General features: G+C 39.7%; 1 protein-coding gene across 3 annotated transcripts; it reads left to right on the top strand.

The window, feature by feature from the left end:
* Positions 1–18: 18 nt before the first annotated feature.
* nup214 (nucleoporin 214) lies at positions 19–27,732 on the top strand. Of its 3 annotated transcripts, XM_055200267.2 has the most exons (37): positions 20–213; positions 804–999; positions 1,075–1,226; positions 1,306–1,504; positions 1,658–1,728; positions 2,568–2,631; positions 2,711–2,814; positions 2,921–3,027; positions 3,118–3,184; positions 3,264–3,390; positions 3,683–3,841; positions 4,031–4,535; positions 4,910–5,037; positions 6,111–6,205; positions 6,559–6,639; positions 6,710–6,859; positions 7,228–7,386; positions 7,478–7,581; positions 7,653–7,835; positions 8,984–9,069; positions 10,303–10,386; positions 10,477–10,749; positions 11,187–11,348; positions 11,843–11,945; positions 14,686–14,752; positions 14,842–14,923; positions 16,563–16,653; positions 17,251–17,306; positions 17,405–18,982; positions 21,066–21,139; positions 21,653–21,812; positions 21,893–22,039; positions 23,038–23,212; positions 26,028–26,194; positions 26,802–26,835; positions 27,096–27,137; positions 27,508–27,732. In XM_055200267.2, exons 1-36 carry the CDS (start codon positions 172–174, stop codon positions 27,103–27,105), a joined length of 6,042 nt encoding a protein of 2,013 aa, XP_055056242.2. In that variant the 5' UTR covers positions 20–171; the 3' UTR covers positions 27,106–27,137; positions 27,508–27,732. The 3 variants fall into 3 exon arrangements, with proteins under 3 accessions (XP_055056241.2, XP_055056242.2, XP_055056239.2); XM_055200266.2 differs by lacking the exon at positions 27,096–27,137 and having other exon boundaries at positions 19–213; positions 23,041–23,212; XM_055200264.2 differs by lacking the exon at positions 27,096–27,137.
* Positions 27,733–27,896: the final 164 nt, after the last annotated feature.

The following is a 27,896-nucleotide window of genomic DNA, read 5'->3' as shown; positions in this document are numbered from 1 at the left end:
TGTAGAGGGCGCAGGGTCAAACGATGATGACGTGTTTCCGCTGCGACACCGCAGAAGTTCAGCGCGGGTTCTTGCTAACATGAAGCCAGTTTGTGATTAACCAAATAAACTCTTTAAATCGTGATTATTCTCTATTTTGAGTTGATATCGAGTCAGTAGTGTTGTGTGAAAATGGCGGACGATCAGGATTCCGTTCCTGAGAGAGAAATGAAGGTCAGTCAACATCCAACTAATGTCAACATCAACTGTACTATTAACATTATTATTGTTGTTATTTAACTAACACTGCGGAGGACTAGTGTTTGTTAATTCATGTGTGTGTCTGTGTTAAATTTAAATTGTGTTATTATTGAATTACGTAACAGTCACGACAGCTTTAGAAATATCACTGCATTTGATGGACATTTATAACATTATCTTTATAAATCTCATGAAGAATTTGTGTATTTCATATATGGGGTATAAAACATGGATGAATTAATTGAATTATGATTCTCAAATATTGTCTATGTTATGATTTATTTATTAATTTGACCTCAGACAGAAACAACATTATCCTTATTCATGAACTTCTACAACTATCATTAAACACATTGAGTTTTCTGCAGAAGATCAAGTAATGTTGTATTATAAAGATTGTATAACTGAGTGTGATCTGTGTGAAATATTAAAGTGTGACTTTATCATCATGAATGTTCTGATCATTACAGCATTTGTTTGATTAGAAATGAAAATGATAGTAATCTGTCAGATTGAATTAAAGTCTGATGTGTTTTCATCATCTGATGTTCTTTGCTCTTCAGGATTTTCAGTTTCGTCATCTGAAGAAGATTCGTGTGTTTGATTCACCTGATGATTTACCTAAAGAACGCTCCAATCTTCTCACTGTCTCTAATAAATACGGTCTGACGTTTGCTGGCCAAGACCGAATGCTCAAAGTCTACCGGACCAGAGACATCCTAGCGGTTGGGCACGTGGAAGGAAACCCTAATGAGATCGGTGAGAGATGATGAAGTATAGACCATTGATATGATGATGATGCTGCAGTGATGTAATGATGTTGTGTCTCATCAGTGGAAGATGTAAACGCTGTCACGGTGTCTCTACGTGTGTCCGTGCATCATCTGGCTTTGAGTAGCGATGAGCTCACGCTGTCTGTGTGCGGCACACAAGACTCCACCAAACTCACGCTAGATTTCTATGACATCCGCACCTTCTTCAACGTGGTAATTGACTTTTTTACATTACAACTTGTTTTAGTTTTATATAAAAATCATAAATGCTTTGGTTTGTGTTCCTCCACAGTCCCGACAGGAGAAACATCCCTTCACCTCCTTCAGTCCGTCAGTCGGGTCAAATGTGGTGCTTCAGGATCTGAAGTGGAGTCCGGTGGATGCGAGCTGTCTGGCTCTGTGTCTGTCTGATGGCTGTATGATGGTGTTAGATGTTCAGGACTCTGTGAATGTGACCGCTCAGCTGCCTGCGTCTGTGGGCGTCACCTGCGGTCAGTAACCCGCTGGACTGCTGGTTCACATTTAATGACGTTTGAAAGTTGAATTCACTATTTAAGAGCCCCTTTAGTGTTTATGTTGTTTATTAGACTTAAAGGTTTTAAATATGAGCTCTCTTTGACTTCATTCTTTTTCTCATTGTGCAGTTTGCTGGAGTCCTAAAGGAAAGCAGGTGTCTGCTGGAAAACAAAATGCTACAGTAGTTCAGTTCACACCTGTGAGTCTGCAGATGATTGTTGTTACACCCACCCAAATAATCGGTTTGTAATCGTATTGAGGGCTCAATCAGACTGTAAACACCTTAATCAATACGATTGACATATTTCGATCGTATTGAAAAGGGTGGTGTAGTCTGATCTGATTATCAGTAGAAAAGCACACATGTATGAATCATAGTATTTTCTCAATCGTTTGCAAAAATACCTCATGCGCAGAAGATTTGTGCTTAAGTTGACATATTATATTTACCGCTTATTTATGTATCACATGATTCTCATCACAGCAACATGCAATAGCAATGCAAAGGCAACACACATTTTTAAGGTACTGGGGTCACGCGCTGTACATTCTGCTGCGTTCATGTCTTTCATTACATTACATAAAGAAATAAAATTGGGTCGTGCCTTTAGAAAAGTATGTTTTCTTTGCCTATGTCCGAAAACTTCCTAAGAACAGCTTTCTCCAACTCAACTTTGACTTTGTACATTTATTCAGAGATAAAGCATGAACTCGATGAGAGATGCTGTGTTGCCAAGTCCTCTGCTTTTTTGGGTTTCATTTTTGGGCTACTGTTTAAACTGTATCCACAAGTAGTTATTTTTCTGCGGATTAAAGATGAAAATATTTAGTTCATTAGTTATTGGTATTTGGGTTGTGAATAGTCATTGGGGTGGTTTTGATACGCATATCTGGCAACCCTGACTGTGTGCTTGCGCAGACGTTTGGTTGGGATTATATAGAATGTTCATATAAACAGTACTGATTGACAAAGTTTGTGTATGTAATCATTATCAGTGTGTGTTATCTCATGTTTAACACTGTGGTATTGTGTGACAGACCTTACAGGCCAAGAAAGTGATTCCCTGTCCCAACTTCTATAATCATGAGAGTCCTGCTAAAGGTATCCGAGATCACCTTCATTCCTGATGTAGAGCAGAGCGTTCTGTGTTAATTCACTCTTGTGTGTTTGTGCTCTTCAGTGTTGGACGTGTTGTGGTTGAGCACATACAGTTTTGCTGTGGTGTACGCTGCAGCTGACGGCTCTCTGGAGACTCCACCTGATCTGGTGATGGTGTCGCTTCCAGTGAGTTCCTCTTATACATCAAACACATTACTGAAGAGCTGTCATATACTGCAACATAATACTGACAGTCTAATGCTGTGTGTGTGTGTGTGTGTGTGTGTGTCAGAAAAAAGACGATAAGAGAAAGGAGCTCTACATGAACTTTAATGACCTGGTGTATGGATCCTGTACTGAGAGACAACACCATTACTACCTGTGTCACATCGAGGACTGGTAACTCATCTACACTCACTGTCTGTCTATGTGTGTGTGTGTGCGTGTGCGTGTGATGAACTGATGTGATTCTGGTTTCTCTCTGTTTAGGGATCTCGTGTTTGCTGCATCAGCTGCTTCTATTGAGGTCAGCATCATCGCCAAACAACAGGACAAGGTAACAACACACAGACACACACGTTTGCACACATAGCGTGATTGTTAAGATATGACATCATGTGTGTGTCTGTGTACAGGTGAACTGGGAACTGTGGTTACTGGAGGACGCCAGCAGAGCCGAGCTGCCCGTCACAGAGAACAGTGATGACACACTTCCTGTGGGTGTGGCCATAGATTACACCAGTCAGGAGGAGATACACCTGTGTAAGATTCACTGGAGAACTGTGATTGGATGTTTGTAAATTGTGATTTTATCACTGCATGTGTTTGTTCTTGTCATATATGTTTACCTTGAAGAACAAGAAGCATGTGCATGTTTATATTTATGCAGTTAGTGTGACCATTTAGACAAGGGCTCTCCAATCTTTTGTGAGAAAATCTTCACATAATAAACAAAAAAAAAAAATGTATTGTTTTTTTCAATACTGGAAGATAAAGTCTCTGTGAGAACCAGAAGTGTCTGTTTTGTGTTAAATAATGTGTGTGTTATTTTCAGCTGATGAGAAGAAGATTCCTCCAGTCCCTACACTGATGTTACTGTCTACAGATGGAGTTTTGTGTCCTTTCTCTTTACTCAACCTGAACCCGGGCGTCAAACCTCTGACTGTGACCGCCAACCCGCTGCCTGTGGACGGAGAAAGAGCGCCATCCTCCAGTAAGACACCAGTACAATCCTCTGTCTAACATTTGCCACTTCTCTAAATTATTGTAAGCTACTTTTAAAAACTTTCAAGATGTCAGTTCAAAATGTAGACTCATTGCTAGTTAGCTAGTCTTAACTTGCCAGCTTTGTTTATTGATGTTGTTACAGAAAGTCATTCGCTGCATGTTTTCGTTGTTTCAGAGTCTCTCTCCACTCCTGCTGTGTCTGCAGCCACCTCCGCATTCCCATCTTTCCCAGTATCCTCCAGCACAAACCCGCCCTCTGCAACCTTATCCTTCTCAGCCCCGCCCCCAGCTTATCACTCCTCCCTAGCTCCGCCTTCAGGCGCCACAGCCCCACCTCTGTCTTTTGGCTCCACTGTAGCCCCGCCCCCAGGCACCACAGCCCCGCCCCTGGCTTTTAGCTCCACTGCAGCGCCGCCCTCCACCGGTTTTTCCTTCTCTCGTCCTGGTCTGGGCTCCGCCGCCCCCTCTGTCTTCTCCCCATCAAATTTCTCCTTCAGCGCTCCCAAGTCCTCCTCTGATGCTCCTGCAGCACCTGCCTTCTCTTTAAGCTCTCTGAAGGAGGTCAGCAGTGCTCAGGCATCCACTCCACAGCGTATCCCCACAGCTTCTCCCATCATCAGTGCTCCCAAAACACCAGCTGAGCCCAGCACACCGGTGGTCAGAACGAACCTCACTGACAGGTAAGATCGATCACAGGTCATCCATGTGTCTGTCAGTCATTCTTCACTCCTGTGATGTTTTGAGGAACAAATGAAAATGCAGACCTTATACATACACTTAATCATGACAAAGAGAGATAAAGACCTTCAGTCTGAGTTCTACAGGAACTTATGACAATAAAACATATTTACAGACTGACAGACGTGTATGTTAGTGATGTAAGCAGATCAACAACAGGTGGTTTCTGTGTGAAGCTCGAGGCGAAACTAAATTATGACTGTTTTTATGCAGATGCAACCTTCAGTATGAATGTGATCTAGAGGGAGGAATATGCTAAGCTTAAAATATGACACAAAGTGGGTTGTTTAATAGTGTGTCTGTGTGTTGTTTACAGGTTTTTGGCAGTGGAGACTCCAGCATCGACAGGGCAGCCATTTTCTCTGACCTCCACCCCTAAACCACCTGCATCAGACTCCAACAGTCAGACAGCATCAGTGGTCAACATCAGCAGAGCTCCTGCAGGTCCTTCCTCACATCCTCCCTCACTCCTCTACCTCCTCTCCTTTCTACCTCCTCCCTCGCCACTTGACCTCCTCTTTCACCTCACCCTCACTTCTCTGCCTCCTCCCTCACCACTCAACTCCCTCCCTCATCTCTTCACCCCATCCCTTTCACCCCTCTACCGCCTCCCCACAACACTACCGCCTTTCAGACCAGTCAACCTCCTCCCTCTCCTCTTCACCTCCCCCCTCACTCTTCTACCTCCTCCCTTGCCACTCAACCTTTTCCCTCTCCTCTTCACCTCTTCCCTCTCCTCTTCACCTCACCCCTCACTCCTCTACCTCCTCCCTCACCCCTTCACCTCATCCCTCACCTCTTCACCTCACCTCTCTACCTCCTCCCCACTCCTCTTCCTCCTTCCTCACCACTCAACCTGTTACCCTATCTCTTCACCTCCTCCCTTTCACTTCTCTACCTTCTCCCTCTCCTCTTCACCTTCTCCCTTACCTCTTCACCTCACTCCTCTACATCCTCCCTTACTACTCGATCTCCTCCTTCTCCTCTTCAACTCACTCCTCTACCTCCTCCCTCACTACTCAATCTCCTCCCTCTCCTCTTCACCTCACTCCTCTACCTCCTCCCTTACTACTCGATCTCCTCAAACTCCTCCCTCTCCACTTCACCTCACTCCTCTACCTCCTCCCTTACTACTCGATCTCCTCCCTCTACTCTTCACCTCACTCCTCTACATCCTCCCTTACTACTCTCAATCTCCTCCCTCTCCTCTTCACCTCACTCCTCTACATCCTCCCTTACTACTCGATCTCCTCCCTCTCCTCTTCACCTCACTTCTCTACATCATCCCTTACTACTCGATCTCCTCTCTCTCCTCTTCACCTCACTCCTCTACCTCCTCCCTCACTACTCGATCTCCTCCCTCTCCTCTTCACCTCCTCCCTTACCTTTTCACCTCCACCCTGACTTCTCTACCTTCTCTCTTACCACTCTACCTCCTCCTTTACCTTTGCTGCAACTTTTATTCACTTTAGTCAGAGACCGTATAAATAGTCATGTGTGTGTTCTTGTGTTTGTAGTTGTGTCACAGGCCGCTCACAGCAGAGCACCTCCATCCGCTGTCCAGAAAACACCTGCGGCCGCCCCTCCTGCATACAGTGCTGCGTCTGCGCAGGTGTGTCACTTGTATACAGGCTGAAAGACACGGAGCACATGAGATGTGTAGTGCTGGGTGATATGTAGTATTTTCCTCGTGACTGTAAAAATGTTTCTGATTATACCACATTAAACGACAGTGTAGAAGACTATAGGTTACTCTACAGGTTTAATTTACTTAATATTACTGAATAATCTTTATTTTTGATTTGTGGCCATTAACTACCAAATGACAAAACCACACAGTTATTTAAAGTATCTGTAATTTTATGATTAAATGGCAAGTTGATTGTTATTATAAACTTCATTAATTCTAATCATACTGCCCACTCTTATATACACATTGTGTGTGTGCGTGCTTCTGTCTCACAGTCCGTATCTGTGAAAGCTCTGGAGAAACATCTACAGCAGAAGAAAGATTCAGATCCGGTCATGGCAGGAATCCTGGAGGAGGTACAAAGCGCTGACATAAGTCTTTGTTTGTAAGATTGTGAAGTGTCTGACTCTTGCGTCGTTTGTGCAGATCGAACACTTTCAGAAAGAGTTGGATGAGCTGAAGACTCGCTCTAGAGGCTCAGACTTTAAAGTTGGCAGTACAGATGAGATGAAAGAGCTCAGGAGAGAATCTGAGAACTTAAACTCCTTCACACTGGAGATCAGAGACACCACTGAGGTACACTTTACACACATTACCATAAACTACCATGATTTGTGGACGTACCGTGGTAAATCCTTTGGTTTTGTTACACTTCTGGTGTACAATACTTTTGAGTTGTCCTAGACGCGACACGGTGCATCTTGTCCAGTGTGCGACCAATGCCCCCCCCCCCACTGCCTTAAAAATTTGACTTTGTGAAACCTGCAGAAACTCTTCCTTTACTACGCTCATTGGGCTATCGTATAAATACTGCAGTATATGAGTTTATTTAGTCTCATCTAATAATAATTGTGTTCCTAAGTTCACAACCCTATCTCTATCATTACTGTAACTCATAATGATGTCATTGTAGTTGTGTAGTAATGAGTGTGTTTAACCTTCAGTCTGTACATGGAGACATTAGTCTGTTGAAGACCAGTCTGCTGGAGGGGTTTGCTGGAGCAGAAGAAGCCAAAGCTCAGAGTGAACTCAACAGAGATAAAGATTATCTACATCTGCTTTATAAGAAACCACTGGACCCTCGACGAGAGGAACAGCTCAAGGTTTGATCTGTTTGTGATAAAGCTCACTGTCTGTGTGTTTAGTAAAGCGTTCTTCATATTAATGAGAGATGAACGTTTGGTGTGTTCACAGGAGATCCGTCGCTTGTATCAGTATGTGAAGTTTGCCATGGAGGACGTGAATGATGTTTTAGACCTGGAGTGGGAGAAACACTTGGAGAAGAGAAAGAAGCAGAGGTGAACATCTTTCTCTCATCTCGGTCTCCTTTCTGTCTCGTATTGATCATCACTATGTGTTTGTCCTGCAGACATCTGATCGTACCAGAGAGAGAAGCTCTGTTTACGGCTCTGGTGAACCATCTAGACATCATCAACCAACAGAAACATCGTCTAGATCAGCTGATCAATGATCTGCACAAACTGAGACTCTACAGACGGACATCGGTGTGGAGTTACCCCAGTCAGACCTCATCCACACCTTCAGAAGAGAGGTGAGACCTTCAAAGACAATCATCACTGGAAACTTTCTGATGATTTATAAACGGGGTTCCCACACGTCCTTGAAATCCTTTAAAATTTGTGAATCTGGGAGAAAAAATTCAAGGCCCTGGGAAGTTTTTGAAAATAAACACATAGATACAGGTAATTAAAAATGCTTGAATCAATTTTATGCAAGAAGTTTCCATATTAAAGAAATCCATATTATTCCCTGTGTAGTGTAGGATAATACCATAAAAATTCTATACTTTTAAAGCACACGTGCTAAACTGTTCATTTAATGCTTATATCTTCTGTATGTGAATGTTGATTCATACCAAAATGCTTTTTTTGCATAGTTGTGTTTGACACATAAAAACGTCTCTGGTTACGTATGTAACTGTTGTTCCCTGAGAAGGGAACGAGACGCTGCGTCTCTCTTGACATACTTCCTGCGTCCCTGTAATGCCGTCTTTGGCAATATTTCAGATAGTGATATACTTCCTGGCTCATGCATCACCCTGTCTTTGTCATTAAGCCTCACCATTGGTTGAATTTGATATACACATTCAGACGCACTTCCCAAAGTGTCACTGCAGTGACGCAGCGCAAGTTCCCTCGAAAGGGAATTGTAACAATGTATCTTAAAAGGTAACACGATGTAAACTTGATCTTGACCTTGAAAATGTGTCCACATTTAGTCCTTGAATTTAAGGTTATTGCACCTGGAAAGACCTTGAAAGGTCCTTGAATTTGAAGTTAACTAAGGTGTGGGAACCTTGTATAAAGATGTCCATTCATTATATCCTAGTTCAGTGTTACCCAATTTTGGTCCTCGAGTACCCGCTTTCAGAATGTTTTAGATGTCTCCTTGTTTAAAACACTTGATTTAGGGAGACATGTTAACCATTTTAGAAGTAGGCTAATGACCTGAATCCGGTGTTTCAAATAAGTAGACATCTAAAACGTTCTCGAGGACCAGAATTGGGAAGCACTGTCCTATTTAAATTGTTTTGGTCTGTCTCATACATCTTTAAGAGAGACCTGCAGTGAGGTCTTCTTGTAAATGGATGAATAATCAAGTTTAGATGTTTGGAGAATCACACCAGAAGAATCAGATGATGTTTTTATGTTGTGACTGAGATGTGTTTTTGTTTTATAGTTTGGACAGTGAGCTGGAAAGTTTGAAAGACGCTCTTCTGAAGGCCAGTCTGGATATGACACCCAATACCTCGGCTAAATCACCATGTAAGATCATTCAGTAATCACTCAGCGTCTGATCTGTAAACGTGAAGATCTGGTTTCTGTTCGTTTGTGATGATGTGTGCTTGAATCTTTTCATGGGAATAAACTGGAATTTGAAAAAAATGCAGAGTTGCCTATAACAGTGAAACTAAATGTAATTTTGCAGCATAATTTTGTTTAAAGCCCTACACATTTTTCAGTCACATGCACACAACACACTGCTTACTGAAGGGCCATTAAGGCCACACCCCCTCCATGTACTTGGATTAATCCATAACATGCACAGATCTTTTTTTAAAGCCAGTAAATCAGATATCTTAATGTAAGCTAGCACTGTTTTATTGAACATTTATGAGGCTATTATGTAGCTCGAGTTGTGATGCTCTTTTATCTACATTCTGCTTGACAGTTTTCTGTTATCATACAAAATTAGCGTTCCACCCAAAAAGTTTGAACACATTACTGTTTTAAATATTTTTTAAAAAGTCTCTTAGCCTGCATTTATTTAATCAAATATATCCACGGCTTGATGCGTGTAAGTATCAGGATGTTTTCAAAATCTGTATTATCTTGCATGCATGTTTGCTTATGACCAAACAAAATGATATAGTTTATATACATTTCCAAATAAAATTCCCATTTTTTACTATTTGGAATATTTCCAAAATTCCCCTGATTATCTCTTGTCAATTAAGAGAAAAGCTTTCCCTGCCAATGACAAATTTTTTTGTCAGTTTGTATTTCCGCTTTTCTCCACCTGGAAGTATCCCTTAGAGCAAACAGTTCAAACTCGGTGTATGTTTTGATCATCACTCTGAATCTGATCTCTAACAAAAGTCATTCACAAAAATGCTATCAGCTCAGCTTTTTGCTCAAAATTTTGTATTTTTGAAGAAACCCACCCATATTTAAGAGGTTATCAAAAGAGAACATATGAAGATAGAATTAAATGTGTTTTTTTTTTTTTTGAAAGCAGAGGGTCTGTTTGATATATTGTATGTTTATATATTTAAAGAAGAACATTTTCTGGAACGCATTCAACTTTTGTGAAAATCATTAAAAATGCTTGTGCTGGCTGGCAACTTTTTTAAACGCTGGCAGGGACAGAGTTAAGTTCCCATGGAAGTTAACCAGAAACTTTCCACCCCTTTGCAACCCTAGTTGTGTTATCTATCTAGTAGCTGTGAGTCTGATGGTTAAGGTTATTAATAGAAGTTCTGTCTGATGTTTGTGCAGCTAAAATGACTCCAGCGAAGCAGACGCAGCTGAGGAACTTCCTGTCTAAGAGACAGATGCCACCGGTGCGCTCCACAGCTCCTGGTACATCATCTCATCTGTGTGTTCCCTTAAGTCTTCATGTCTCTCATATGTGACAGTAAATAAAGATCTCTCTTCATTTCTGTGTCTCAGCGAATCTGTCTCGCTCGGCGTTCCTGTTCCCTCAGTATTTGGAGGAGTTGGATGAGGTGAGCTCCAGTTCTTCACTGTCTCAACCCTTCGAGCCCGAAGAGTCGCTGGCTGTGGCAGAGGAAGAGGAGGAACGGGGGCCCGTCCCGATCATGGCTCCCTCAGTCGCGCGGCACCCCGCTGTGGTCCGAACTCCCTCCGTACAGCCTGGCTTTGGTATGCAGTCTGCTGCGTTCAGCCGGCTCCAGACCGGTCCAGTGCCCATCATTAACCCCGGTGAGGCTCTCAAATACATGCCGAGTATTGAAGTCAATCTTTCATGATACACATTTTATATTGTAGACCAGGGGTCTCCAACCTTTCTGTGAGCAAGGGCTACCTCAATGGATAAAACAATCTGGAGGGCTCTTTTTTTATATAGTCTGCTCAAAAGTTTTTGATTTTATTTTATTTAGTTGTTGATATGTTTTTTAGTATTGTTTAAAATGTTAACAGATGTAAACCAAGCCAATCTACTATAAAAAAATAAGTAAATATTACAAAATCCCGCAGGCCCCACATTGGAGACCCCTGTTGTAAGACAGTTTATCACACTTTATCCAGTCAAATCCTTGTCAGGTGACGCAGTCAGAGATATAGAAAATATTATTTTGGCTCCTCAAATGATGATAATTGATTGATTGATTGATTAATGTTTCATGAATGTGTTTTAGGTCCTAAAATAAATAAGGACAGTGCAGACAGCACAGCATTAGCCACAAAAACAGTAAAACACGGAGCTCCGCCCACAGAGAAGACCACACCCACTACTCTCCCCGCCCCTCTGGCTGCAGGAAAAGCTGCTCTCACCAGACACTTGACCAGTCTGAAAACAGGTACTAATACACACTTCATATGAAGTTTGTCATGTCATATACAGTATGAATGTTGTGTCTTCTGAAGTGTAGTCTATCATCTGAACTCAAGGTGGCGACAGAGTCTTCATCATGTCTCTTTACACAGAGATGTTTTGTGCTTTTATTTGGAGATTGAATGGCCTTTGGCTAGGAACATTTGTGTTGTGCATGTAAGCTTAATGCATCTGGAAATTCAAATGTAAGATCAATAAAAATAAACCTTAATTACAACCTTTTTTCAGTCAGTCTAATATAACTTATTAAATATTTAATGATATTTGTGTCTGTGTATAAAGTTAATTTAAACCCATAAAAAACAGTACAATATACAATACATCAAATGTCTTTCCTTGACCTAGTACTGACTGAAAATCGATTGCCCAATCATCATCCAGGATTGAAAGTGTTATGTGACTAGTAGTGTAGTGTAGTGTTGTTAGTAAGTGTTGTGTATTTTTGTTGTTGTGTATTAGGAGCTCCTCTGACCGAGTCGACTCTGAAGGTCGTTCCTCAGGTGGTGAACGTTCAGGAGCTGAGAGATGAAGGTCCATCTGTACCCGTCTCTACTGTCATCAGGTAAGAGATGTTCACAGTATTAAAGTCTGGCTTATTCAAGATCTTGTATATTTGTTGTGATGTGTGAACTGTACTCACATACTGAGACAGAGAAACATGATTCACAACATCTGAGTTTATTACTCACACACATGAAGAATGACATCACGCGTGTACAGTCTCACCGCTGAACATCACAAACATGTGTACACGTGTCTCTGTAGATCAGATCAGGTCAACGCACACACACACAAACACACACAAACACACACACGGTTCATTGGCTTGATTTGTACCTAAAGTGACAATGATCACATGACCAACATCTGTCCATGAGATCACACAGCACTAGTAATAATAAACCAGAGCTTCACTTATAATCTTAATGCATTAAACCGCTAGTTAATCTGTTTTAGTCAGCAATAGTTGTATTATGATATGTTTTGTTGTGTCATAACTTACATTAATGTTAGGCTATAGGTAGATTTTTGTTGCACTGCTCAGATGAATATCATTCGTTGATTCTGTGTAAGTTTTATGTTCATTAAATCTTTATTCAGTCATTTCATTCAGTTATGTTGAGTTAGTGAGTATCTTCATGATTATTGTAATGCGTTGTGTTATCTCAGCCGTGAATGAGGTCATTTAAAAGCATTGCATCTCTTGTGAAGCTCCAGTTAAATGTGTTCATGTATTTTAGAGGAGGTGTAGCCTCAGGGAGAGAGAAAGAATGAGGACGTGATCGTCTTTCTCTTATTTATCATTTTAAAGCTAGCTTGCTTTGGCTAACTTCTATGAAAGCATCTATTAACCGTCAGTTATTTGTGTGTCTGTGTATTAACACGTGACAATATGTGTGCACTTCTGACATCATCAGTAGTGTAGTGTTGTGTTACAGTAGATGTGATCAGCAGTGTGTTGTCTATGAATGAATGAAGAGTGTTTCCCTGTAACTTTAACTCAGACTCGTACATTATTAACAGTCACACATACACTTGTGTTATATTACTAGACTCTTTCTTATGTTGCTGCTGTTTTCTGTGCATAATAAAATACCTGAATGCTTTATACTCTATCCCACAATACAATGCGCTTTACTTAACTTTCCTTTATTCTCTTGTGTAACATCAGTGGTGTAGTGCAGGGTATATACGGCGCAGGTATATGGATTATAGGTACATCTTTATTAGATGGCATGAGGTATGCCCGCATCTAAATTAGAAGTCAAGCAGTAGTTAAGTGACAATGCTGGGCTTTTGGTGTGAACTAAATATGCAAGATTTGACATGTCACTGTTTATAACACAGGCCATTTAACCTTAGTTGGGCCACTTTAAAAAAAAAATTGGGGCATAAATTAAGAGTATACCTTACACATTTCTCCAGACACCACTGTGTAACATCAACTGTGATCTAATCAAATAACACAAGTAATAATATTTGACACAAATAATGAAAAATCTGTCATCATTTTCTCTTCCTCGTGTTGTTCCAGGCCGGTATGAATTTCTGTTTTCTGATGAACACAAAAGCAGATATTTTGATAAATGTAACCCGTGCTGACAAATGAGTCTAAATGAGCTCTGTATAATTTTGGGCTACAGGCGAGAGAAAGTATAAATGTTGATTTTGGTCTAAATTGAGGTTTTCATAAAAATAAGAACATTTAAGATCTCATCTAGCAATCTTAATGCTCTAAATAGTCATTGAACATCTAAACTGATCTTTATTTGTATGTTTTCTGAGAGGTGCACCATCCTAAATGCTTAATCTAATACAAAGATGATTGTAACCATTGACTTTCATACTAGGAAAACAAATATTTTGGAAGTGTTTTGATAAATGATGGTAAACACACAGCTGATTGGGACCATTGAATTCTATCATATTTGTTTTTCCTACTATGGAAGTCAGTGGTTACAATCAGCTGTGTGCTTATCATCATTTATTAAAATATCTTTATCATTCTTCTTTTGTGTTCATCAGAAGAAAATATATTCATTTTAAAGGGACTCCTTTTCAAGCTCCCCTTGAGTTAAACTTTTGATTTGTGCCGTTTTGGAATTCATTCAGCTGATCTCCGATTCTGGCGGTACCACTTTTTAAGCGTAGCTTAGCATAATCCATTGAATCTGATTAGACCATTAGCATTGTGCTCAAAAAATGACCAAAGAGTTGATATAGAGCAATGATATTACATAGTGACCGAAAATAGTCCCCAGCTATTGAAAGTTACCAAGGGGACTATTTTCGGGACTGCGTAATATCATTTCTCTTACTGCATCTTACAGGCATGTTACAGCTCCAAAGTCCTTGATTATTACGCCAGAATGAAAGTATAGTCCCTAGCCATATCTGACTAGAAAATCACACGTCTTAGTACACGATGAAGTCAAGTTTTAAATAAAAAAATATCAAAACTCTTTGGTTATTTTTTAGCACAATGCTAATGGTCTAATCAGATTCAATGGATTATGCTAAGCTATGCTAAAAGTGTTACCGTCAGACCCGGAGATCAGCTAAATGGAGTCCAAAACAGTAAAAATCATCAAATGTTTAACTCTAGGAGAGCTGGAAAATGAGCATATTTTCAAAAAAAGTGGAATGTCCCTTTAATAATATATTGTGAGGAGGTATACTGAATGTAGACAGATAGATGCTTCTGTATGTTCCCGTTAACTCATGACACATACTTAACACGTCTGTCTCTCGGTCTTTGTGTGTCTGTGTGTGTGTGTGTGTGTGTGTGTGTCTCCACACAGCTCATCTGTTCCAGCACCAGCGGCTCAGGTGGTCCAGCAGGTTTTGGCTACAGTCGAGGCGAGTAAAGTAAGTTGAGCATCTCTCTTTGTCTGTACTGTTGAACATCAGGCTCTCATTGATCTCCTCTCATGAATCTGTTTGGTTTTCATTTGCAGAATTCATTTCAAGGAGGATTAAAGGTCCCATCAGCGTCTCTGTCAGGAGCTCCTCAGACCACATCAGCAGGTTTTGTGTTTGGTGAGTGTTCAGTGAACTCTGATCTTTCACGTCAATCTCTGTTGTCTCTCTGAACTAAACAGTACTGGTTTACCCATGTGTTTTTATTGCCTAGTACTGATATAAAGAAAGTAATGTCGCTGATATAACACAGGAGGAATAACAGAAAATTGATGAAACAAAATTTGTTATGCATCATTTTTATAAATATAGATTTTTAAGCACTTTTTAACTCTGTGTAAATTCCGTCTCAGTATTAACCACCCAGACCAATTTGAATGATTAAAAAAATGCACAATAAATAAAATAAGTTTTTAAACTCTTATAAAGCAGGCAGGATTCTCTGTTCTCAAACGCTGGGGGGGGTGTGTCCACTAAAACTACTGTAGGACATCGTTTCAAAATTATCAATTTTGATTTCAAATTTGATTCTGATTCCTAAAAATGTTTGGTTTTGATTTCTAATGGGTGAAAAGCAATAATATTCAAACCTTTATAGATCACAAATATTTCTTTTGTGCCATTACTTACAGCTATCACGACATTAATAAAGATCACTCGGCAGAGTCGACACTCAGGATGCACAACACATCAAACGTGGTGCTTTCTTTAAATTCAATACAATGAATCAACCGCAGATGTTTTACAATATGGCTTGTGACATCTTGCAGCATAATAGTTTGTCACAATAATAACACTGCACTTTGCAAAATCAGAAAAAGACACACTTTAGAGCCACGGTTCATCGTGCTAACTGAGCTGAAGGTCCTGTGCACACATGATTTAATGAAGAAACTCCTCTGTTATTAATTTACAGCAGTTATACACATACACGAGTCTGAATAGATCGACAGTAAACCCTCTGGATACTTCATTTGAACACCACTAGTAGAGATTTAGGGGCGGATCACTCAGAAAGTGTTTATGGTGGTGCCAGGCGCCTTTTTTAAAGGGTTTTCTTTGGGCAGTGAGCGTTATGCATGGGGAACGCCTCGTGTTTTGGCCACCTTTCACATCATACATTTTTGCAGGAGCACTCTGAGCGGAAAAGCAACAATGTTTTTTCCATTGTCCAATCGAATGAGAGGAGAGGCGGGCCTTCTGTTGCTTTGAATAACCGGAGACTAGTGTCACTCGTTGTCTCATGTGTATTTGTGCACTTCACCCTGCATCAAGATCAGAGCAAGCATCCTCTTTTTAAAGTTTCTGATAATATTAACACGCTTTAATATTTGATTGACAGGACTGCAGCCTCAGTGGTTGCTTAGCAACATAAAAAACTGCAGTGCACTGCGCTTTTCTGAAATCAATGAAATAAATGCAGTGCTGTCTGCTTCACGATTAAAAACAAGCTCTGTGTGATCGACTGCTTACTCATTTTAATTTTAACTATTATTTAGGATAAATAGTTTGTGAATTAGGATTTGTTTGTTTTTAAAATATTCAGCAGTTTGTTGTTGTTTTTTCTCTGGCTGTTAAACCTCAGAAGTCTGCAAATCATGATGATTAATTGTGTTAATAAAGTGACGTGTTATTAGACTGATGTAAGTTCAGATCATTGTCTGTATTTATAAATGAATGTGAGAGATAAAGTAATGTTTACTACGTTAACTCTTCTGCTGTTATTTAACTCTTGTTGTTGTTGTTGTTGTTTTTACAGGTGGAGCAGCTAAACCTGACGCAGTTGTGACTTCATCATCTGTCACTGACAGAAACACAAAAACTCCTTCAAACTTCCCATTCTCTGCAGCGTGAGTCTTATATATCATCTCCTCTGATCAATATAACATCAGTATTCATAATCCTCGTCATCTATACAAAAACAAACACTTTCTTCTGTTCATTTATCAGAATTTTTTAGATTATTATAATTTACTGCATTATAAAATTAATTTTTGTCTTTCATCTAATTGAAAGTTACATTTTTTTTAAAAATCATTTTAGACCAAATACATATATATGAATACATATATATTTATATACATGTGTGTTAGGGTTATGCTATGTACACACCAAACGTGGGGCATCGTGTTACTCGCAGGAATTTAACTTTGTGTCATACGAATTTTTCCCTTGAGTTGAATATTTTCAACTTGGGCAAAGACGCGTTTGGGGCAAATACTGCGTGTTTTGGCGTCAAACGCATCGCCCCACGTGAGGATGCGTCTGATCACGTCTTTGCATTGACTTTGTATGTAATCTACTCGCATAAATCGCTGAACTCGTGTTTGGTGTGTATGCCCGATTAGGGTCATTATTTATTTATTTATTTATTTTTTCCTGTGCATCACTCTCTAATGTTAACAGCAGAAAAAGATAAAGACATTAAACTTAAGATTCTTTCACAGATCTGGGTTCAGTTTTATGAGTACCTCTCAATCACAGGACAACAACAACACTCAAGGTATTGTATATATGTGTCTGCTCTTATTTACAAGTAATGTGAAGTGTTTCAGGTATGGTTAAGTTTTAACTCTGAGGGATTTCTGTTTTTCTCCAAAGCTAAGAGTTCTGGTTCTCCAGCCAAGTTCTCCTTTACCAGCACTACTGCACCCAAGATGTCATTCGGCCCAGCCGGATCCGAGGACTCATTTTCCTTTGCTCCCAAACTGGCATCTCCTGCACAGAGTTTAAGTTCCTCCACGCCGCCTCCAGGTGCGTCTGAGCCAAATAAACTCTCACAGGCTCCCAAATCCCAGGGCGGTCCCGGAGAGACCCTCGGCTGTTTCTCTGGTTTACGAGTGGGTCACGGTGAAGAAGTAAAGGACGCCCCCAAAACAACCATTGGTTTTAGCTTTGGACCACCCGGTAACGGACCTACAGGATTCACGTTTGGCTCTCCTCAGGTTAAGCCAGCGGACGGTGGAGATTCACTTAATTCAGCAGGTGCCACAGCGGAAGTTCCTAAGACGACTACATCACAAGCGCTCGGCTTACCTGCGTTCTCCTTTAAACCACAAGAGGGAACGACTCTCTTAACAAAACCAACTTTCACAACAGTTCCGACGACATCGTCTCTTCCTCCAGCGCCCACCTCTTTCAGCAGTCTTCTGCGAGCACCTCTGTCCGAGACCACCAATGTTTCAGCAAAATCTCAACAGCCCGACTCTTCTTCATCAACTGAGTTACCTCCTCCTGCTGTTTCTGAAGATAAAGAACCCCCAGCAGAACCCAGTCTTGATCCCCCAAACTTCAGTAGCCCAACAACCACATCTGCCAATGAAGGGGCAACTCCTTCCCAACCTACTAGTACCCATACCACTGTTACACCTACTGACAAGCCCCCGGTGTCTTCCACCCCTGCCCCTGAGGTCACGACCACATCTACTCCTATTGTTACCCCACCAGTCGAGGTGACGCCTGTTGCCAAACCCCCTGCAGAACCCATCTCTACTCCTGCCCCTGAGGTCACCACCGTTCCCACAACTACTCCTGCACCTCCAGAACCCCCAGCGCAAGTCACATCTTCAGACAAACCAGGCTCAATTTTTGCCCCACCGTCGGGTGGCACAGATGGTCTAACATCATTAGGAGCCATCAGTCTCACCCCAGCCGTCAGTACGTCGGCTCCATCTGCTCCTCAGAATTCATCGGTGACCAGCACCTCGAGCGTAGCTCCTACCCCAGTATTCGGTCAGCCTCCTTCCTCCGCTCCCACTTCAGCGTTCGGATCCACGGCCTTTGGCAGTTCCAGCACCTCTGGCTTTGGCAAGCCTGCGTTCGGACAGACTCCCGCTGCTGGTTTTGGCCAGCCCGCTACTTCTGGTTCTGCTAGCGGCTTCTCTTTTAACCAGTCGTCGTTCAGTGCCGGTTCTGGTTTTGGGCAGCCGGCCTCACCTGCGACCGCTACGCCGGCGTCCGGCAGTGGAGGAGGATTGTTTGGATCATCTACTCCCAACAGTTCCTTCTCTTTTGGAGCTGCGGCCACCAATCCTGCCACCAGTACAGGCGGAGGGCTCTTCGGTCAGACCAGTACTCCCGCGTTCGGACAGCCCAGCGCAGGTTTCGGACAGGGCTCTATGTTCGGCAGTAACACGACTACAGCGTCCTCTACTGGATTCGGCTTCGGACAACCATCAGGTGAGTTCAGTCTTTATTATTTATTTTCATAAGTGTTTACAGAATAGTTCATTTTGACATGAAAGAGCTGGATGTAAATAAAATAAAACACACAAGTATATATAGAATATATAAAAATATAAGTAAATATATATATATACATGTTCAATACATACATGAATGTATGTGTGTGTGTTTATATATACATAACAATTACACACAGCACACACTTGTATATTTTGCTAAAAATCACTTTTATATGTATGCGTTTCATCGCGATTAATCTTTACCCAGCACTAAAAGGTGTAGTATCAGTCATTGGTTGAGCTGCATTTGTATTTGACAGCGTTTATTGCTTGACTATAGATTGATGTATAATAACATCTGTGAGTATGCACAACTACGTGCAGTCATGTTTATAATAGCTAACCTACCTCAGATCTAAACACTACATATAATAGTTATGTTTCAGATGATTTTTTATTTGTGTGGCTATTTTCTGTTTGTGGACATGCCGGCTCGTTTACGTTTATTTCCTCTCCTTCTGTCTCATTCACGTCTTGAGTATTTATCTGAGGAATAGCTCAAGACAGTGCTTTCTTTTCACCTGTCACTTGATAAATTAATAATCCTATTTATCAGCACATTGTAGCACTAATGTGGCTAAAGATATTATTATTGTATTAATCAGATCTATGTGAAGTGAAAGGGGGTTCTTGTGGACCAATCACAGCGCTTGCGGTTCGCGTAGATCTGATGCGCTGTTCAAATTTTTGCGAGGTGCACGTCAGGCTACAGATAACCTATAACGTAGAGCTTACGCATGACTATAAATTGGGCTTTAGATTACATCTGATAAAAATGGGCACAATATGTGACCTTTACCTTTGTATTAAAGTGTCTAACAAAGAAGTAAATATAAATGTGGTGATATGGGGTGGTATTTGTTTAATATTAAAGGGTACAAGATTCATCTAAAGAGTATTATTTTCTCAGAAGAGATTCCCAAATGTTTTTATTTGATTGTGTTTATTTGTAATCTATACGAGATGAGTAATGTGTATTAAAGTAAATGCGTTATGTGAGTGTGTGTGTCAGCAGGTGTTGTGTTATTTTCTGATGTGTATCAGTGGGTGTGTGTCAGGATTTTTCTCATCTCAGTGAATTCTTGTAGTTCCTTTAAGTGGACAGCATTATAAACAGCTGAAGTCTAGTTTAACTCTTCACACTTGTTGACTTTATTTAAAGGACACCGATTACTGAAGAATGTCTGGATTGAAATGATAGGAATGTAAGGTCAGGTTCATCTCTGTCTGTCATGATGAATAATTCATGACATTTATCATCTGATCACTGATTTCATTACAATCTTAAATATAAAACACAGAGCTCAGAGCTGGTTTATATCATTTATTACAGATATTACTACTGCAGTTTATGTACAATAATATACTTTAATGTAGGGCTGCATAACAACTATTCATAACTAATCCTTTGCAGAATAAAAGTTTTGGTTTACATCATATATGTAGTTTAAAAATCTAACATTAAACAACTTTGTGTTTCTAGTTTAATTCAACCTAATATTTTAAGTTGACCTGTGATGAGTTGACATAACTTAGAAAAACAAGTTGAAATGGTTTAACTTAATTTGTTAAGTTACAGTAACACATATAATATAATATGTGTTGATTTGACAAAAATGCTGCATTTTTACACCATGTATAATAATTATTTATATATAAATACACACACATGTATAATTTAAAGGGAAAAAGTTTATAAATTAAGTATTTATATATAATATGAATGATATATAAATATATATAATATTATATAACATATTTATAAATACATAATTATTATGCACAGTACACACACAAACAAACTTTTATTCTGCAAACGATTATTTGCGATTAGTTGTTAATGCGCCAAAACTAAAAAAGATTAAAGTCAAGTTAACTCCTATTAGATGATGTTTCTTCATACAGAGAAAACTGCTCGCAATTGATGAATAAACACACACTATATGAGGTGTTATTTAGTTCTCTCTCTCTCTCTCTCTCACACTATCTTTCTTTGTCTCTCTCTCTTTTTTTCTCAGTGTTTGGCAGTAGTACAGCAGCTCCATCATCGGTGTTTGGTCAGCAGTCCAGTGGTTCTGGTGTTTTCGGTCAGGTATGTTTTATTTTTTTATTGATCATCATGTCTGTTAAAACTTTATATCACTGATATGATGTAGAAGTGATGTTTGATCAGATGATTTTAAATCAATAATCTAGTGAAGATCTCTCTTAATTCACTTTAACCAGTGTTCCAACGGGTCATGGAATTTTAAAAGGTCTTTTCCAGACATTGAAAGTCAGGGAATTTTATATGATATATTTTTGACCAAATCATGGAATCTCGTGGATTTTTGTTAGTTGCTTTAAATGGTAGTTTCTATTTATTAAATTATAATCTGCTTGTTAAATTGTGACGTAAGAAATACAGTTTCTGAGTCCAAGCCCCCCCGACTACAATTTAAACAGCTGTTTATTGGCTCCCAGGATTTTTATAACCCACGGTGTACACTGTATTATCCAGGCTCACGCCATCCCAGACAGGTCATGGAAATGTAGCTTTTTAGTCAGGAAAAGTCAGGGAAAACTGGTTGATTTCAAGTGTGATAAATGTTTCTTGATCTATCAGACTCAGTCTGGTGGAGGTTTGTTCGGTTCAGCTGGAGGAAACGCATCATCTGGTTCTGGATTCTTCAGCGGTCTCGGTGGCAAACCCAGTGAAGACGCCGCCAACAAAAACCCATTTGGGTCAACAAATACTGGAGGCTTTGGTCAGGCTGTCAATACAGGTGTGTGAATCTACAACTGTAATAAATGATGAATGTGTGTCTGATCTTCAGGAAGATCTCACGTCATGTCTCTCGTTCAGGTTCTGCCGGTCTGTTTGGGAGCAATAAAGGTTTCGGTGTGAGCAGCAGTTCATTTGGTGAACAGAAACCCAGTGGAGCGTTCAGTACCGGTGCCGGATCTGTGGCCCAACAGGGCTTTGGCTCATTCTCAACACCTACAAAACAAGGTCAGACATTTAGGTGATCAGATGAAGACAAAGTCTTGAAGTAAAGTCACCGCAGCACACAGTGACAGTGTTTGCTTTATCTCTATTAGAGCAGGGCTCTCCAACCTTTTATTGAGCGAGCGCTAACCCTGTGGATAAAACAATCAGGAGCGCTACTTTTTTCATGTAGTCTTCTCATCTTTATTGTTTTACTTGTTGATATGTTTTATCATTGTTTAAATGGCTAACATGCATAAAAAGCCAAGCCAGAAACACTGTACAGAGTCATCGTTCTTTAATGATTGGTTCTTTTTACCTGATTATTTACATTATATGCTTGAATTTTTTTCCATTTTTAAAGGCTGTAGTATAAAAACACATTGTGAGATAATGGGCTATATGCTAGAATATCATGGAACTTTTAAAGGTCTAATCCAGACATTGAAAGACAGGGAATTTTATATTTTTTGTCCAAGTCATGGAATATCAGGGATTTTGTTTGTCATTTTAAATTGTAGTTAGCATGTATCTAAATGTAATCTGCTTGTTAGGTTTTAACGTAAGGAATGGTGTTTCCAGGTCCAAGCCTCCATTGATTTCAAGAATACAATTGAAACGGCTGCTTATTGGCCTTTTTTTATTCATTTCACACATTTTAGCAAAAAAAAATGTATAAACTCCCATTGTACACTTCATTATCAGTGGCTCGCAGCATCTCGGACATAGGTCATGAAAATTCAGCTTTTTTGTCAGTGAAAGTCAGGAAAATAAAGTGGAAATGTATGAATACCTTTTACATTAAAGTGAAGATGATGATGATGGCCGTTGTTCCCTGTCATCATATCTACTGCTGTGAAACATCTGAGTTGATGTTAGTTATTCTGAAAGTGTCCTTTAGTTACGTGAAGTCAATGAATTATTAACGTCATCAGTCTGCTGTAATTTCACTCTTGTGTGTTTTCTCTTCTGATCTTTAACACACATGATGGTCCTGCCCACACGTCTGGTGTGTTTCTCAGAAGGTTTTGGAAGTGCTCCCGTGTTCGGCAGTCCTCCTACCTTCGGCGGCTCACCGGCATTTGGAGGTCCGTCCAGTTTTGGCTCCGCCCCTTCTTTCAGCAGTCCATTAGGCTCCACCTCTTCAGGAAAAGTCTTTGGAGAGGGCACAGCAGCTGCGAATATGGGCGGGTTCGGGTGAGCTTCTTTAAGATATCTATCACTGGATCATTAAATCATTTATTGTGGTTTTAACAGACACTGCTCAACTGGTTTTCTGAAGCGTAAAGGGATAATTCAGCCAAAAATGATATTAAACCCACGATTTACTCACCCCGAAGTGGTCCGAGATGCATATGTCCATCATTTTTCAGACAATGACATTTGCAGTTATTTTAGAAAATGTTTTAGATCTTTCAGTTAATCAAATGTGAAGTTACGGGGTCCACGACCTTCAAGTCCAAAAAGTGTGAATCCATCCATCACAAAATAAATCCAAACGGCTCCAGGATGATAAATGTGTATTGTGTTTGGTGTGTATTGACCATTATCCTGCATACACACCAAACGCAAAGCATCACATCTCTTGCTTTATGTTACTTAATGCAAATTTTATCTTGAGTTGAATATTGAATTGAATACTTGTGTAAAACACACATTTATAGCAAATAGTGCATGTTTGTGGCAATCACGCTGCTCAAATCACGTCATTCGTATCGCCCTGCACAAGTTTGTGTCTATTTATGTCTTTGCATTGACTTTGTGTAATTTACTTGGGCAAATAGTTCAATTCACTTTGTTTACACCCCATTAGATATATATATATATATATAATTAGTTTACAATATTTTATAATAATAAGTATGATTATATCATAGATCCATAAAGAAAACATATTTATTAAAAACACATGTCTGTGTAAATGAGTGATACTAACACTATAAACAATTGTAATCAAATAGCAAATATGCAAATCAGATGTTAATAAGATGTATATTGGTGAAAGTAACTGTAATCAATAAGGATAAATGTTGAGATTGTGACAAACATACTAAATTATGGGATTGTGTGTCTCATGACATCATTTCTATTGTGTCATTGATGTTGTAAATGTGATATACATCATTAAAAGAATCCAGAGGTGATGATGTTATGATTGAGTTAATCTGATGATTTACTCAAATCTCATGTTGATGATCACAGCTGTACTGAGATCAGTGCAGTCAGTGTTTTATTCATCAGATCTTGAGTGATGTGTGGACAGATGTGAGATTAAATCAAATGTCGGATTATTTTGATTTTCATATCGAGCTGTAAATCACGTGAGAGTTTGATGTGCTGCTGGAGATTCTAGATTATACACAGATTATCTCACGGGGTGGGTTGTGTGTGATGAACACGCACACATGTATACACACACAGAGTATGTGTAGTTGTGTAGTAGAGCAGCATGATTTTGCCTGGAGCTAGTAGTTGATTTTTTTAAGTGGCCGACATATTAGTGGACTCGTGGAAAATATTGTCTTGGATTTATGTTAAGTACTGTTCTGATAAAACATGTTGATGTTTTTCTCCTAGTATTGCATATTTATTTTCACTGAATTTATCTTCAGCACACATGTTTGTGATATTTAAAGAAAAATGAACATTTACAGTGGAGCGTTTTTTCCAAGGAGCCAACACGGAGTGAGAGAGAGGAGTGGGAAACCCGGAGTAGAGCTGGAGTGGAGCGATTATGTAATGCTGTGAGCGCGGAGGGGAAATTCTTGCCACCGCACTCCATTCACATACAAAAATACATTACTTTTAATGTAGAATATTGAGATAAAATAATTAAATTACAATCATCAATACAAATATTTGCTTCTCTGAACTGAAATATCTCTAAACTTCAGATTCTGAAATATGAACTGAAGTCACAGATGATAAAATGTCATTTGATATTGAGGGTATAGCACAGGATTCCTCAATTAGTTTTCACCATGAGACACATTTTGCTAACAATACAAAGCCTATAGAGGGCCACTAACCACAGTCTTTGCTCTGCTTTTCTTGTTGTTTTTGATGTGGGAAATATCATGATATACATGCAAGCCAACTCTTCCTGCTCTTCTTCACACTGGATATACTCACTGTTTTAATATTGCTTTCAATGGGTCATAAAACTCACAGTTTGGATTATATGTTTTTCCACTTACAGATTGGATTGTTTTTAGATCAGAAAAAAGTGTCTGTTGTTGATGGATTTTGTTCACTTCAAGACATAAATAATAGTTTTGTATTAGAGTACATGCTGAGAGTTTTGTGTGTCCGGTAAAGACGAGAGAGAAAACGTGTGCGGGTCAAAAATGCAACTTTCTGTATGTGAGTTTGTGAAATGAATGTGTGTTTCTGTACGTAGTTTGTGAGTAACTGTACGTAGTTTGTGAGTAACTGTTATGGAGTCTATATCATATTTAAACTTGCTGTGGGAGACTTCACTGCATACATGATGATAGTAATGACTGACAAGACAACGTTGAAGGACCGTGTGTGCCCAACAGATCCAGAGCATCAATAACAAATCAGTAATACGAGTTCCCTGAACAGTTTGAGCGATCGTGAATGGAAAGTGACAATAAACGAAATGTAATTTCAATACCAAAAATTACCAACTAAATCTCTGAGACAATGCAAAAGCATTCAAATATATTTTTCCTCCCTAAGAGGCTGGTGATTTTGCAAGCATTGTTGGTTTGTGTGTGTGTAGGTCAGGTTATTTTTGTGTTAGGTACAGGGATTCAGTTGTCTTCTGTAATGTAATCCTGTTCTTAATGTTAATGCTGTGCATGCGCGTGTGTGTGTTCAGGGGTGTCTACAGACACCTGTGCTCAGTCTGCATACCTCACTAAAATAAACTGTGTGTCATTGAGTCTGTCATACAGTAGACGTCTCTTTTGTTTTGTTTTTGTATTAATAGAAACATTAATATTCATGCACACATTGTTTGTTTGTTTGTTTGTTTTCTGTGCAGGTTCGCCTCTCCTCCTAGTGCGTCCTCATTCGGCAGTCTAGCCAATCAGAGTTCTGCTCCATCATTTGGGAGTTTGGCGCAGCAGCAACAACAGCAGCAGCAGCAGGCACCATCAGGGTTTGGTGCTCCTCCGGCCTCTGGATTCTCTGCTTTCGGCTCATCTGCAGGTGAGATTACAGTACAGAGTAGATGATATATATGTGACTGTGTCTCATACGCACCGTTCAATGAATCTCAGGATAGCCTTAGGCCAGAGGTGGGCAATTCCTGGTCCTGAGGGTCACGGCCCTGCAGAGTTTGGCTCCAGCCCTAATCAAACACAGCTGAAAAATCTAATTGAAGTCTTCAGGACTGTTTGGAAATGCCATTCGGGTGTGTTCGATTAGGGTTGAAGCTAGACTCTGCAGGACTGTGTCCCTCGATGCCCACCCCTGCCTTAGGCTGTGAAGGAACCATTCCATAGAGGAATCAGGATGCGTTTTAAGCAGCCTTCAAACTGGGACGGCCTTACTGACCTTTAGTCGTGCCGTTATGATGCAATCGCTCTTAGAATACGTCCTTCAAATTGGGACACAGCTATAAGTTGATTTTTAGGCTAACTTTAGGCTGTTAATGGATGCTAGGCAGTAATACATAATGCATGTTGTTAACAATCATTTGTTGTTAACTTTATCTAATCAGAATTCAGCATCTTCAGGGTTCACTCTAAACTTTAAGATGAGTTTATGAATATTCATTTGACTCAAATCTTTTCTTTCTGATTTGTGATGGCAGGTTTTGGAGGTTTCGGGAACACAAACACAAACCAGTAAGTGACATCAATCATCCTGCTCTGTTGTGTTGATATGAAGTTGATAGCAGTGAGCACAGCAGGTGTATTATCATTTAGAAATAAATCAAAAAGGATTGTTGTTAAGTGAAATAGAAATAATGTGAGTTTGAAAACTAAACGGCAACATTAATGTGCACCTGAAGCCTAAATCATTCATGTCGTGTTAAAGGAAGAAGAAAGAAGATGTTTGTAAAGATCTTAAACTCCTTTGATTTGAGTTTTGATTTATCACACAGAAACACATGATGTTGCTGAATGAAAGCAGTGGCAGACTAATGGTGAGGTTCATAGGCAGGAAAACCGAGACCAGTTCTGCTAAAACTCAATGAATGTTAAACAGCAGCCATTATTAAACCCTTAGACTTTAACAAAGCAGAAGATTTGAATAAGTCATGAATGATTTCTCTGATGGTTAACAGATGACATCTTATCTTAGCTCTCCTCTTCTGTTCTGCTGGGTTGTTTTATAAATAAAGAATATTTCTCTTTGATGTCCTGATGTTGGGATGTTTGTCTTTCTGAGTTACAGACATCTGATCTGATCTGCATGCCCTTACTACACAAACTAATACAGAAAGTGAATGATATTTTCATCAGGATGTGTTGTCTGTACTGATATCTTTGCTCTGATTGTTTTCTGTTTTGCAGGTCTCCAGCTCAGACGTTCAACAGTTGGAGAAGTTAATGATTTTTCCCAGTGCCATTTTACCCAGAGAGACATTGAAAATGATTGATTTTATTTTGTATTTCCAGGTTTTTGTTGAAATATTACTCAGAGGTTTTGACATCTTTTATGTTTTCCGACTCTGTTCTGTTCTGTTTTAATCTGCAAGATTGAAAATAAACTCAAACGCTGTTGACAGTCATGAGAAAGTTGTCCTGTGTTGTGTTATAATGAAATGCTGATGTGATTATGTTCATCTGTTTAATTGATCTGCTTTGATTCTGTATGATCACAAACATCTGAACACTTATATGCTTTATACTCAATATAAACCAAGTGCTTAAATTCCCAAACCTGATCAGATTGTTTAGTG

Source organism: Misgurnus anguillicaudatus, chromosome 22 (genome assembly GCF_027580225.2).
Source record: "Misgurnus anguillicaudatus chromosome 22, ASM2758022v2, whole genome shotgun sequence".
Lineage (NCBI taxonomy): Eukaryota > Metazoa > Chordata > Actinopteri > Cypriniformes > Cobitidae > Misgurnus > Misgurnus anguillicaudatus.
The sequence above is the reverse complement of the archived record's forward strand: the minus strand, read 5'-3'. Positions and strand labels throughout refer to the sequence as shown.